Source organism: Gorilla gorilla, chromosome 16, assembly GCF_029281585.2.
Source record: "Gorilla gorilla gorilla isolate KB3781 chromosome 16, NHGRI_mGorGor1-v2.1_pri, whole genome shotgun sequence".
NCBI lineage: Eukaryota > Metazoa > Chordata > Mammalia > Primates > Hominidae > Gorilla > Gorilla gorilla.
The window spans coordinates 73,563,569-73,576,778 of NC_073240.2; the positions used below are offsets into that span (position 1 = coordinate 73,563,569).

A 13,210-nucleotide genomic window follows, 5' to 3' on the forward strand; every position below is an offset into this window, starting at 1 on the left:
GCAATTGAAGAAACAAGTTCAAGTACAGTCATGCACCACTTAACGATGGAGGTATGTTCTAAGAAATGTGTTGTTAGGCAATTTTGTCATTGTGTGAACATTACATGGAGTGTACTTACACAAACATAGATGGATGATATAGTGTACTATACACTTAGGCATAGATATAGTGTACTATACACATGATATAGTCTGTTGCTCCCAGACTACAAACCTGTATGAGCAGGTGTTATACCGAATACTGTAGGCAGTTGTAAAACAGTGTGGTAAGTGTATCTAAACATAGAAAAGGTACTGTAAAAATATGGTATAAAAGATAAAAAATAGTATACCTGTATAGAGTACTTACCATGGATGGACTGGAAGTTGCTCTGGGTGAGTTAGTGGTGAGTGAATGTGAAGGTCTAGGACATTATTGTATACTAATGTAGACTTTATGTTGTATACTAATGTAGACTTTATAAACACTGTACACTTAGCCTACACTAAATTTATTTAAAAATATTTTTTCTACGATGATAAATTAACTTTAGCTTACTGTAACTTTTTACTTTATAAACTTTAAAACTTTTTGGCTCTTTTGGGGTAATACTTAAAACACACAACAACATTGTACATTTGTACAAAAATAGTTTCTTTAGGTCCTTATTCTATAAGCTTTTTTCTTTTTCTTTCTTTTTTTTTTGGTAGAGAGACAGAGCCTCACTTTGTTGCCCAGGCTGGTCTTGAACTCCTGGGCTCAAGCAGTTCTCCTGCCTCAGCCTCTCAAAGTGCTGGGATTATAGGCATGAGCTATGACACCCGGCCCTTTATGCTATTCTTAAAACTTTTTATTTTTTTACTTTTAAACTTTTTTTGTTAAAAACTAAGAAACACACACTACTACAGTGGTAGTACTAACATGCGGAATGTGTCCTTGCTGTCTTTTTTGGCATTCAGAGCTTTGTGACCCATCTAAGGTCTTTGTGACACACACACACACACACACACGCACGCACTGGTCTAGGCCTACACTGAGTCAAGATTATAAATATCACTGTCTTCCACCTCCTTATGGAAGGTCTTCAGTGGCAATAACATACATGGAGCTGTCATCTCCTATAACAATAGGAATACCTTCTGGAATACCTCCTGAAGGATCTGCCTGAGGCAGTTATTCTTTTTTTTAGTAAGTGGAAGGAGTACACTCTAAAATAAAGATTAAAATGTATAGCGTAGTAAATACATAAACCAGTAATATAGTCATTTATTATCAAGTATTAAGTTCTATATATATGTAATTGTATATGGTGTACTTCTATGTGACTGGCAGCACAGTAGGTTTGTTTATACCAGCATCACTACAGATAGGTAAGTAATGCATTGCACTGTTTTGATTGCTATGACGTCACTGGGCGATAAGAATTTTTCCTCTTCATTATAATCTTAAGTGATCATCATCATTTATACAGCTGTCGACCAAAATGTCATTACAGGTGCATGAGTTTAAATGTTCCAGAAAGGTTTTATTCAGTATTAATCTTTTTATGGAATCTGAATATAATTACTGTGTTGGATTTGACTTCAGAAATGACTAGTAATGTTAAAAAATTGCTATGATTACCCATTTTTTAGTTTCTGGCTAGTGTTTTTTGGAATGGATGCTTAGGATTCCTGCCTAATACAGTGATTTCAGGGCCAAAAGATGCTTTTGGAAGGATTGCTTGTAATCAAGCTAAAAGAGATGAAGAAGAGCTTGAGGATTTCTGTAAGGTGAATCTGGATGAGGGGAAGAAGCCTAGAAATAAACAAGATAAAGCAGAGCATAAATTCAGCTCATTAGAAACCGATAAGGACCACTCACTTACTTTTTTTTTTTTTTTTTTTTGAGACGGAGTCTTGCTGTGTTGCCCAGGCTGGAGTGCAGTGGCGCGATCCCAGCTCACTGCAACCTCTGCCTTCCAGGTTCAAGCGATCCTCCTGCCTCAGCCCCCCTATTAGCTGGGATTACAGGCACATGCCATCATGTCCAGCTAGTTTTTGTATTTTTAGTAGAGATGAGGTTTTGCCATGTTGGCCAGGCTGGTCTCGAACTCCTGACCTCAGGTGATCCACCTGCCTCGGCCTCCCAAAGTGCTGGGATTACAGGCATGAACCACTGCACCTGGCCAACTGACTTAAATTTTCCTCTTTAGTGGCATAAGTAGCATTCTTAGTTTTTCCAGGAACTTTCTTTTTGACTCTTGGGTGTAAATGAATGGTTTTGTTTACCATTCATTGCATTTGTAGTCTTCAGATTAACATATAATTTTCTGACATAATTGTTAAGATATTGACAAATTTAGGACATCATGGCAAAAAATGCTCTTATTCCCAATGTCACAAGTATCAGACTTTCAGTGCCTGATAAATTCTTCTGAAAACATAGGCCTAGGAAAAACCTCTGGTTCTAATTGGTTGTTACACTGACAACTGAAGTCTTAAATGTTACTGTATCCTTTGCCAGAATCTCCATGTTGAATTTGAGGTATTGATTTCATTTGCCCCATTTGGGGGTTCGCTCTGAAAACTATCAGTTGGAAGTAAATTATGATAAATGAAGCATCTGATGGGGAAGCCCCAAAATGTTGTTAATGTGAAGAGTTTGTGTGATAATTTGCAAAGGAACTGATTATCTATGTGATGGATCCTGGGAGTAGAGAGAGAAGTAGGTAGGTTTGAGCTACCTTGCTAAAAGACAGTTGAGCTTGTCAGCAGTTTGGGTTGTTGTTTCAGCCTGTCCAAAGCCATATCTGATTGTTTTAAGGATACAGTTGTCCAAAGGATTTACTCGATGTGGTTTCCCAGTTTTCTCTTCTCCAATTTTTCTGACCCCAGGCTCCATTCTTCCCAGAACATGGTTTTACTTTTTTTTGTATTTTCTGTTTCTTGGCAGCATTGATATTTCGCCTAGAAGGAAATATCCAAGAATCCCTAGAACTCTTCCAGACATGTGCAGTTCTTAGTCCTCAGAGTGCTGATAACCTCAAGCAGGTGGCCAGATCTTTGTGAGTATTGGCAACCTGGAGGCCCTAGGGCACTCACAGAGAACAGTGTAAAATGCATTCCTAGGTCCAGCCTGCTACTGGCAGCTGCATCAGCCTGATACACAAGTGGGGAATGGTTTAATAGGTACAGTGGGATTCACTCTGAAGAGCATGGATTAAGTTTGATATTTGAGAAAATGAGATAACTAGTGTTAAGGAACTAAGCATTTTAAACACTGTGCATTCTAGTTTGATGGGGGACCGATATTGTTTATCATGTAAATAGAGACACCTTGTACCCTAAGTCTTCTAAACTTATTGGCAATCCTTGGAATTTTTCTCATCTACTCTTCTAACACTTAGTATTTGTCACACAGTAAGTTTTTAGTAAGGACAGAGAGTTCCTGACTTCTGATGGTTCAACTTATATAATTTTTCAACTTTACAATGATGTAAAATTGTTACGTATTCAGTAGAAACTGTACTTCAAGTATCCATACAGCCATTCCGTTTTTCATTTTCAGTATAGTATTCAGTAAATTACATGAGATATTCAGCATTTTATTATAAAGTTGGCATTGTGTTAGATGGTTTTGCCTAACTGTCAGCAAATGTAGTTAAGAAAGTGGAGATAGGAACTCCATGGAACAGAGTAAGTGTTCTGAGCATGCTTAAGATAGGCTAGGCTATCTATGATGTCTGGTAGAGTAGATGTATTACATGCATTTTTGAATTACAGTATTTTCAATTTACAATGGGTTTACTGGGATGTAACCCCATCATAAGTTGAGGAGCATCTCTATTTGTTGAGTGAATGTCCTAAAGATTCCTAGATGGAAAGAATCTCAAGTGTTTATAAACTACTAGGTACTCCCTTTTCAGTCCTTTGTTCCATGGAGTTCCTATCTCCCCTTTCTTAGCCACATTGCCATTCACACCTGTGTTGTTTTTGCATAGAGCTTGGTTTTCCCTGTTTCTCTCTAAACTCAGGATCCAATATCAAGGAAAGAGACTTAGTCTTGGAAGGAAAGGACGTGTCCCTAATGGGTGATGATAAATGATGGTAGTTACTGCTTAACATGATATATCATTAGGCTTATTTCTTTTTTGGTCTGCATTTATAGTACATTGTAGAAGAAAAATTCCACAAGACTTTCACTAAAATTGGTATAGAATGAGACCAAGGCCTTGGAACAGCTGCCAGTGCAATCCCTACTAAGAGAGCTTCTGCTGTTAGTGTATAGCAGCTTCACTGACCAAACCAGCACAACCACCTCATAGAGAAAAGGCTTCTAGAATTCTCTGCTCGATGAAATATGAGTAAAATGTGGGACTAGTAGGGTTAGTCTTCTAAGAATTTTGAGGTAATAATTATGGAAAACATATCTTTTACAGATTTCTTTTGGGAAAACATAAAGCTGCCATTGAAGTATATAATGAAGCAGCTAAACTCAACCAGAAAGATTGGGTAAGTAGAGAACTTTCAGTTCTTTCTTATTAGTAAACTTGCTAATAGTTCCATTTATCATCTGGCTGTCTTATTTCTGAATTCTTATATTCCAAAAATGTCTTGATTTTAACCTCATACTTAATTCATGATTTGTATAAGTATAGGATCAAAAACCATGTTTCCTCATAACTTTGCAGGTATTGCTGCATGATTTTCTAGCAGTTTGCTGACGAGCAGTCTCTTACCAGTCTGATTCTTGTTGATGACCCCTAGAAGCTTTGGGTATTTTTTTCATCATTGGAATTCCACAGTATCAGCAATAGGCATCTAGTTGTGTTTCATGTCTTTTTCCCATCCCCATCTGTGTGACATTCAGTTGACTCTTTCATTCTGAAGACCCTTGCCTTTCTTTGGGTCAGGGCCTTTGAGTAGTTCTTTATTTTTCCCCTCCCCTTCTCTTTGTATCAATTGAGGATTGTGTGTAAATGCAACAGAAAATTTGACTAAACATTGGCTTTACAAATTCGTTTTTTTTTAATTCTCATGAAACAAGATGTCCAGGTAAGTAGTTGCTGGCATTGATTTGGTGGTCCTAGGATGTCAAGACTGAGAGTTTTTCCTCATGGTTACAAGAAGACTGCTGCATCCAGCATCATATCTGCATTCTAGGGAGGGAGAAAGAGAAAGCAACAAGGAGAAAAGGACAGAGCCTGTACTGGGAAAGCACAACTTTCCCAGAAGTCCCCCACAGACTTCCACTTATGTCATATCAGCTCCCCTTCTATAAGGAAGGCTGGTTAAATGTCGTTTTTAATCTGGTCACACTGCCACTCTAAACAAAATTAGGGTTCTTTTAGTAAGGAAAAAGAGAAGAGTAGGTAGCAAGTAGGCAAGTAGATAACTAGCAGCATCTGCCACACTGTTTTCCATTCTCTATGAGACATGTTCTCTAACTATTCTCTACAACTCTTAACTTGCCTCTCATTTTCTACCTCTGTGTCCTTTTTTTTGTGTGTGATGGGGGGGTTACAGAGGCTCACTCTGTCGCCCAGGCTGGAGTGCAGTGGCGTGATCTCGGCTCACTGCAACCTCTTTCTTCCAGGTTCAAGTGATTCTCCTGTCTCAGCCTCCCGAGTAGCTGGGATTACAGGCGCCTGCCACCATGCCCGGCTAATTTTTGTATTTTTGGTAGAGACGGGGTTTCACCATGTTGGCTAGGCTGATCTCCAACTCCTGACCTCAGGTGATTCACCTGCCTTGTCCTCCCAAAGTGTTGGGATTATAGGTGTGAGACACCACGCCTGACCCTCCTTGTCATTTTATTATATGTTCAGGACATGTATTCAGTCTTATCTTCCATATCATCATTTTTGTTTTTAGCTATTTGTATTCTGTTATATACCCTATCCATCCAATATTTTTTATTTCATTTCCTTTTATTGTATTTTTAATTTCCAAAAATCTTGTCTTTTCTTCAATGTCTCTGATTCTTGAAGTTCTTTTCTGCTTCTCAGAATTATCTTTTTCTTCCTCTCTGCATTTTGGTTCTTCTATTTTATGCTGTTGGTATTTTTCAAGTATTTGGTGATTCTCAGAGAGACATTCATATCTGTGAGTGAAGAACTAGATTTATTAGTACAGAGAATTAGCATGGATTTCCTTTGCAGTTCTTACGGGGCACTATTATTTTTGAAGTGTGTTCAATTTGTCAGTTGCTTTTCTTCTGTACGTCGGAAGATTGAGTTGAGTCTTTATGCCATGGAGTATGTTATAGCTAACAGCCAGAGTGAAACTACAGATGAAGAAAAATTCATGTACTTTTCATTCAGTCGGTTTTTCAAAAAATGAGTATGTCTGCTATATGCCAAGCACTGGTCTATGCCCTGGAGATGCAAAGATGGACTGTTGGATTATAAGATACTCAACTAGAATAGGAAATGAAGGAAGAAGAGCAAGTTTTGGAAGAAGGTGATGGTAAGAAATCAGAGTTAAATCCTGTCTTTCAGAGGATTTTGGATATGATAAGTTTTAGGTTCTGAGGGGATATCTAAATTGAGATGTGTCCAGTAGGGTTGGATATAGAAATCTGAAACTCAAGTGTTTTGGAGTAGAGATGTGAATTCTGGAGTCAGCAACATAAAGGTGGTAATTGAAACCATTAGATTGGTTGACATTACCCTGCAATGAGCTGAGGATGGGACCCTGGAAAAAAAGAGTTTTTTACTTTTTTTTTGTCTGTTTGAGACAGCACAGGAAAAGTTACTGCTTTAATGCAGGGAGGAAGCCCTGCACTCTCTATGGGGGCCAGGATCATGGGGGTGGCCAGTGCCACAAATGGTCACCATACAGGCCAGGGAGGAGCCAGGGCCCACCAATAAATCCCTGGAACATCCCTGGATGCTAGCAGTTTTTTACTTTCTAAACTTTTTTTTTTTTTTTTTTTTTTTTAAGAGACAAGGTTGCCTAGGCTGGAGTATAGTGGGGTGATCATAGCTTACTGTAACCTCCAACTCCTGGGCTCAAGTGATCCTCCTGCCTCTGCCTCCTGAGTAGCTGGGGCTACAGGTGCAAGCCACCATGCCTGGCTAAATTTATTTTGTGGAAATGAGGTCTCATGTTGCCCAGGCTGGTCTCAAGCTCCTGTCCTCAAGTGATCCTCCTGCTTTAACTTCCCAGAGTGCTGGGATTACAGGTGTGAGCCATCAAAAAGCAATTTTGAAGGACTGAGCAGAAGAAGAGAACCCATAGAGGGAGATAGGGAAGAGGTAAAGCAGGAGAGCTCAGGGTCACAGGGGGAATGGAACGTATTTCTTAATCTATCCAGTTGGTTGAAAGAGCTCATTTGGTATTACTGACTCACTTGGGATAACCATCCCATTGTTACTAGTAGATGTGATCATTCACAAAACAGCCATTCTTTTTTTTTTTTTTTTTTTTTTTGAGACAGAGTCTCATTCTGTCACCTAGGCTAGAGTGCAGTGGCTCAATCTTGGCTCACTGCAACCTCTGCCTCCTGGGTTTAAGCGATTCTCCTCCCTCAGCCTCCTGAGTAGCTGGGATTTATAGGCACCCACCACCATGCCCAGCTAATTTTTGTATTTTTAGTAGAGATGGGGTTTCACCATGTTGGTCAGGCTGGTCTCGAACTCCTGACGTCATGATCCGCCCACCTTGGCCTCCCAAAGTGCTGAGACTACAGGTGTGAGCCACCACCTTTTTTTTTTTTTTAACTTTAAAATTTTTCTTTAAAATTTTCCCCTTCATGGCATTTTTATTTTCTTTTTAGAATATTTTAATGATTTTGAATTTTACTTTTATTAACAGCCCTTACCTACCCTACATATTTCATAAGTACCTGTAGAAAACCTTATAGTAGCTGGAGCATGGTGGCTCATACCTGTAATACCAGCACTTTAAAAGGATGCTGAGTGGGGAGGATCACTTGAGCCCAGGAGTCTGAGACCAGCCTGGGCAACATAGAGACCCGGTTTCTAGAAAAAAAAATAAAAATTAGTGGTCGTGTGCACCTGTAGTCCTAGTAGCTATTCTAGAGGCCAAGGTAGGAGGATCACGTTAGCCCGGGAGGTTGAGGCTGCAGTGATGCGGTGAACTGTGATTGTGTCACTGCACTTCAGCATGGAAAGCAGAGCAAGACCCTGTCTCAAAAAAAGAAAAAAAAAAAAAAAAAAAAGAAACAACCTTGTAGTCCTACTTTCTTGGACTCATCAGGGTATTCCACAGTCTTGCTGCAACAGGGGAATAGTAATTCCTCCTGCCATTATCTTAGTTGACTTTTGGAACAGTTCTGTTAAGTAGGGAGAATTTCCCCCATTGACAAGTGAGGAAGCTAAGGCTTTGGAAGATGGAAGTTGCTACAGTGAGGTAGTTGCTGAGCCAGAACTGGAATTCAGACCTGTGATCTAGGATGATCTAAGATTCCTCGTCTTAAGACTGTGATCTTTTCCACTGTACCAACTGCCTTTGCAGGATGTCTGCTGGATTCCCTTACCTCCTGAAAGATAGGATTTGACTCTGATTTGTTCTGTTGCCCTTTCCAAATTTCTTTTGCAGTTAGTTTGTTAAAGGTATATTGCTGCCTTCTCAACTATCTATGTCAAAGATTTTAAAAGGTCAGAGGTTAGCCTTCAGGACATCTATTTACTTACCTACCTTGACAATTCCTACTGCAGAGCAGGACATTTAAAGGACAAGAAAGGCTTTATTTCTGCCTTGTCTCTCTCCATGCATGCATTCTTATAGCATGACAAAGTTGGCAGTATACAAGTTTTGGAAGCAGGCCTGAGTTCAAATCCCAGTGTTCTATAATATGGACATGATTTGTGATTGAATAAAAAAAATTTTTAAATGTGCGGCATTTGTGAGATAATTGGAAATTTTAACGTAATTGAATATCTAATATCAAGCAGTCACTACTTTTTTTCGAGTATGACGATGTGGGTAGGTTTAAGAAAAAGGCCTTATCTTTTAGAAATACATACGGAAACATTTGTGGATAAAACGTTGGGCTGTTATTTGCTTACAAAAGTTGTGGGAGTAGATGGGGTGTGGATTGGATGGTTGTTGGGACAGGATGATTAGTACCTAATTCTGTCTGCACTTACGTGTGATTGAAATTCTCCGTAGGATATAGAACTAAAAAAGAAAAAAAATCCCAATACTCTCTGTCTTAAGTTAGGTAATCTACTCAACCTCTCTGAGCTTCAATATCCTTATCTGTAAAATTGGAAAGATTATAACTATGTTGCAGGTTTGCTGAAAATTAAAGTAACGTATATGAAAACATCTGGCATAAAGCCTGATGTTAGTAGGTGCTCAACCAATGGTTGCTGTTTTGTTGTTTTTACTATTTTTGGAGACTTGGAAAACATTAAATCAGTTGTTATCTCTGAGCCTGGGGGTCCGTGTTTCCTCAGACGGGGACACATCTCCACTACTAATAGGGTAATTCTTACTATGTTTCCCAAGAGCATTTTCCTTACCCTTGCTTTCTCCTTTTCCAAAGCTACCTTAAATAAAGGGAGGTTTATTATAAAGGAATTTGAGAGTCCATAAAACAGTATCAAGAGATGCAGGTTGGTCTTTTAGTGAAGCAGAACTGGAACGCATCAGCATCCAAGGTAGCTACTCTGCCTTTTCTGCTTCATCTTTTCTTTCTGTAGATCAAAGGTTGGCAAACTTTTTTTGTAAAGGGCCAGTTAATAAATATTTTAATTTGTATAGCTTCATACAGACTCTGTTGCAACGACTTAACTCTGCAGTTCTGATGCAAAAGAGCCATACAAAAACAATAGTTGTGTCTGTGTTCCAATGAATCTGTACTTATAAAAAAGGGCAGGGAATGGATTTGGCCCATGGACCATAGTTTTCCCATGTCAGCTCTAGACTTCTGCAGATGGCTCCAATTACATGTATTCCATCACAGCAGACTCCAGGTGGCGCTGTCAGTCCTCAAGTCCACATCACCTAGTAAATTTAGTACTTGTAACTAACTAGTTCTCTTCCAATTCTAGATTCCTAGGGAAAGGACTTCAGTTGAGTCAGGTGTCACTATCCAACTGTGTTGCCTTAAGGGCGGAAATGTGTGGCTAGCAGCCCTCTCAGCAGGGGCTGTGGGTAGTCTCTCCTGAGAAGAAGGAGCAAAGGGTATGGGTGATGGGCAACTCTTAAAGAAAAAAGGTATGGGGATGGGCTGGGTATGTGCCCCAGGGTTCCCCATAGATCCAGGAAGATCACCTGTTTATTCTGCTTTTATTTCTTATAATCTGCATTTTTTTATATTGAGGAACTTATTTTTAACAGTTAAATATATTTGAGTGTGAACTCTAATAAAAAGCTGACTGTAATGCATAGTTTAAAGTTTGAACCTTGCCGAGCAATAACAATCTCTAGATGTCTGTTGTTTCACTCTAATACTTACTGTGGAATTACACCTGAGTTGTTTTCCTTCTTTTTTATGAGCCTAGGAGATCAGCCATAACCTAGGAGTTTGCTACATATACCTGAAGCAGTTCAACAAGGTAATTTATAGAAGTGGTGATAGATTTCACTGAGGGTGCACTTGTTGCAGAAGTTGTTACATTGCTCATTTGGTATTATCCCTAGTGCTTGCAGAGGTTTTTGGAACTGAAAATTGAAAGTACCTTTATACATTTTTTTCTGTTTTCTCACTTGTCGTTATTCATCTGTTGTTTTCTGCTTGTAATAAGAACATGGAAAGTTCTAGAAATATGAGGGAATGGCAGTTTTTCTCCTTTCTTCTTTTTCTCTACCTCCAGTTAAATTTCCCAGTTTAGAAACAGATGCTTAATAAAACATACATATCAAAAAGTGGACCCTTAAGTCTTAAAGGTGTGATCATGACCATGTGAGCTATCTCCATGCCCTGACGGCAACTTAGTTTTTAGGGTCATTGAAAATAAATTTTAAATTTTAAGTGGATCTGATTTCTGAGTTTTCAGTTTTAATTTTTTAGTTATTTTCCATGATGAGAATTTATATTTCACTGTGATTAAGCTATAGACTCCTATATCAGAGAAGACAAGTTGAGCTTACCTCAAATTTGGTACTCAGGTAAGAAAAAGTATATATCATAATTGAGGAGTAGACAAAATTACTGAGAGCTCTAAAACTTAGTGATGAGAGCGTTGGGTAGTTTCCTTCATAGAGCTCACAGTTAGTGATTGTGAAGTTTTATTCTCCTTTCTCCAATGCCACCAGGACTGAGAATCTGAATTGGTTAGTACCCATTTGACAATGTTTAGTTTGTGTCAATTTGCAGACTGGTGTAACTAGTATCCCACACTGGTGTGAAAAAAAATATGCAGATTAGCAGTTGGGGTGTAAAAGTAACTTTTCTCCTGAGATAACAATATATATACATAAAATACATTTAGTGGGCCCCTTAGGTTTTGTAGATGGATCTATAGTTTTATATACTTGGTTAGGAGATTTTTCTCTTCAGAGACAATTTCAAACAGGCACATTTCTATTCACAGGATTATTCTGAGTCAGGGGAAAAGAAGGATTTGTCTTTGGTTGGATCTGTGCTGAGAAGAAATATATTTAGATTTTACTGTACAGCTAACAGGCTAGGCAAATACAATACCTGGCATTTATATAAATGCTTGTTGAATCTGTGAATGACTAAACAAAGCCCTTTTGTTTACTAGGAGAAGGTAAGCTCCTCCAGAGCAAGGAGTTGGTTTTATAAACTCAAATATATTTAGCATCTAGAACAGAAAGCAGTTGGGTGAATAAATGAGAACAATCTATTTATTCATTTATCATCACATTGGTGGGGAAATCTGGGCCCACCATAGGGAAGGTTGTGCACTTGGTCAGTGTTACAGCTGGGATTTAGTTTAGTGTAGTACTCTACACTGTACTATGATGGCCCTTTTGACTTATGAAGTATGAGTCATAGGTGTGAATATCGGGCAGAAAACATTCAGAAAGATGAATCGTCTTGTATAAATTCTTCAAAGTGGCTCCAGAAGCAGATATCCCATGTTGCCAGCTGTCTTTTCAACAAGGACAGTTTTGGTATGTTTTGGTCTTTGGGTAGTGGGGGCTGTTTGCTGAAATGTGATGTTCCTATGTCAATACAGCAGAAAGTGTCTTTACATTAGCCATATAAAGGTATAGTTCGTTCAGTGGTAGTGATTTGGTTTTCTTTATTTTGTCAAACTTGTCAGGCACAAGACCAGTTGCACAATGCCCTGAATCTTAATAGGCACGATCTGACTTATATAATGCTGGGGAAGATCCACTTGCTGGAGGGAGACTTGGACAAGGCCATTGAAGTCTACAAGAAAGCAGTGGAGTAAGTGTATCTGTTTCCTTTAAAACAGGGAGAAACTAAAAAAATTGAGTGGATATGTGAACTCCCAAGCCTAAAAGAGTGAATATGTTTGATTAATTACTTACTGTATGAGTTAAAGGTTAAGCTGAAGTTTAAGAGCTCCCAGTGGCTTCAATAAGGTAGACTGTGTTTCTTTCTTACCTATAAGGATGACTGCTGCTTTAGGTTAGCTGGGCAGCTCTATTCTACAAGGTCAGCCAGGGATCCAGGTTTCTTCCTTATTAACTCACCATTCCTTAGGCTGTTGTCTTTACCTGCATGGTTGATGCTGAATGTAACATCCACATCCAGGCTGTGGTGGAAGGAGATGGTTTGGGAAGCTAAGCATGGAATAAGCATCTGGCTGTATATATATAGAGAGAGAGAGAGACATGATCTTACACCATCACTCAGGCTGGAGTGCAGTGGAGAACACAGCTCACTGCAGCCTCAACCTCTTGGGCTAAAGCGATCTTCCTACCTCAGCCTCCCAAGTAGTTGGGACTACAGGCATGTGCCACCATGCCCAGCTAATTTTAAAAAAAACTGTTTGTGTTGACAGGGTCTTGCTGTGTTGCCCAGGCTGGTCTTAAACTTCTGGGCTCAAGCGATCCTCCTGCCTAAGCCTTCCAAAGTGCTGGAATTACAGGTGTGAGCCACTGCACCTGGCCTTGGTAATAAGTTTTAAATGACCCAGAAATTGCACACATCATTCCTGTTTACATTCCATGGTTCAAAACTACATGATAGTTACAAGGGAGGTGGGCAGACATGCACTCAAGAAGAAGGAAATAACAGATTTAAGAGTTGGCCGACAGTCTGCCATTTTGGTATCATATGTTAATAACAGATCTTCTGTTTTCAGAGATATTATTAGGGACAGAAATCTCCTGA

At 39.1% G+C, this 13,210-nt stretch overlaps 1 protein-coding gene across 7 annotated transcripts in view; it reads left to right on the top strand.

Annotated features, from left to right (window-relative positions):
- The window catches only part of BBS4 (Bardet-Biedl syndrome 4), a 52,013-nt gene that overhangs the window by 25,956 nt on the left and 12,847 nt on the right, over nucleotides 1-13,210 (top strand). For 6 of the 7 annotated variants that reach the window (XM_004056450.5, XM_055363707.2, XM_004056451.5 and 3 more), the window contains 4 exons: nucleotides 2,915-3,026; nucleotides 4,401-4,473; nucleotides 10,440-10,493; nucleotides 12,171-12,298. In XM_004056450.5, coding sequence (XP_004056498.3) covers nucleotides 2,915-3,026; nucleotides 4,401-4,473; nucleotides 10,440-10,493; nucleotides 12,171-12,298 — 367 coding nt within the window. Of the gene's footprint in view, nucleotides 1-2,914; nucleotides 3,027-4,400; nucleotides 4,474-10,434; nucleotides 10,494-12,170; nucleotides 12,299-13,210 lie in introns of those variants that run through there. The other variant, XM_004056453.5, reaches the window with a different exon arrangement.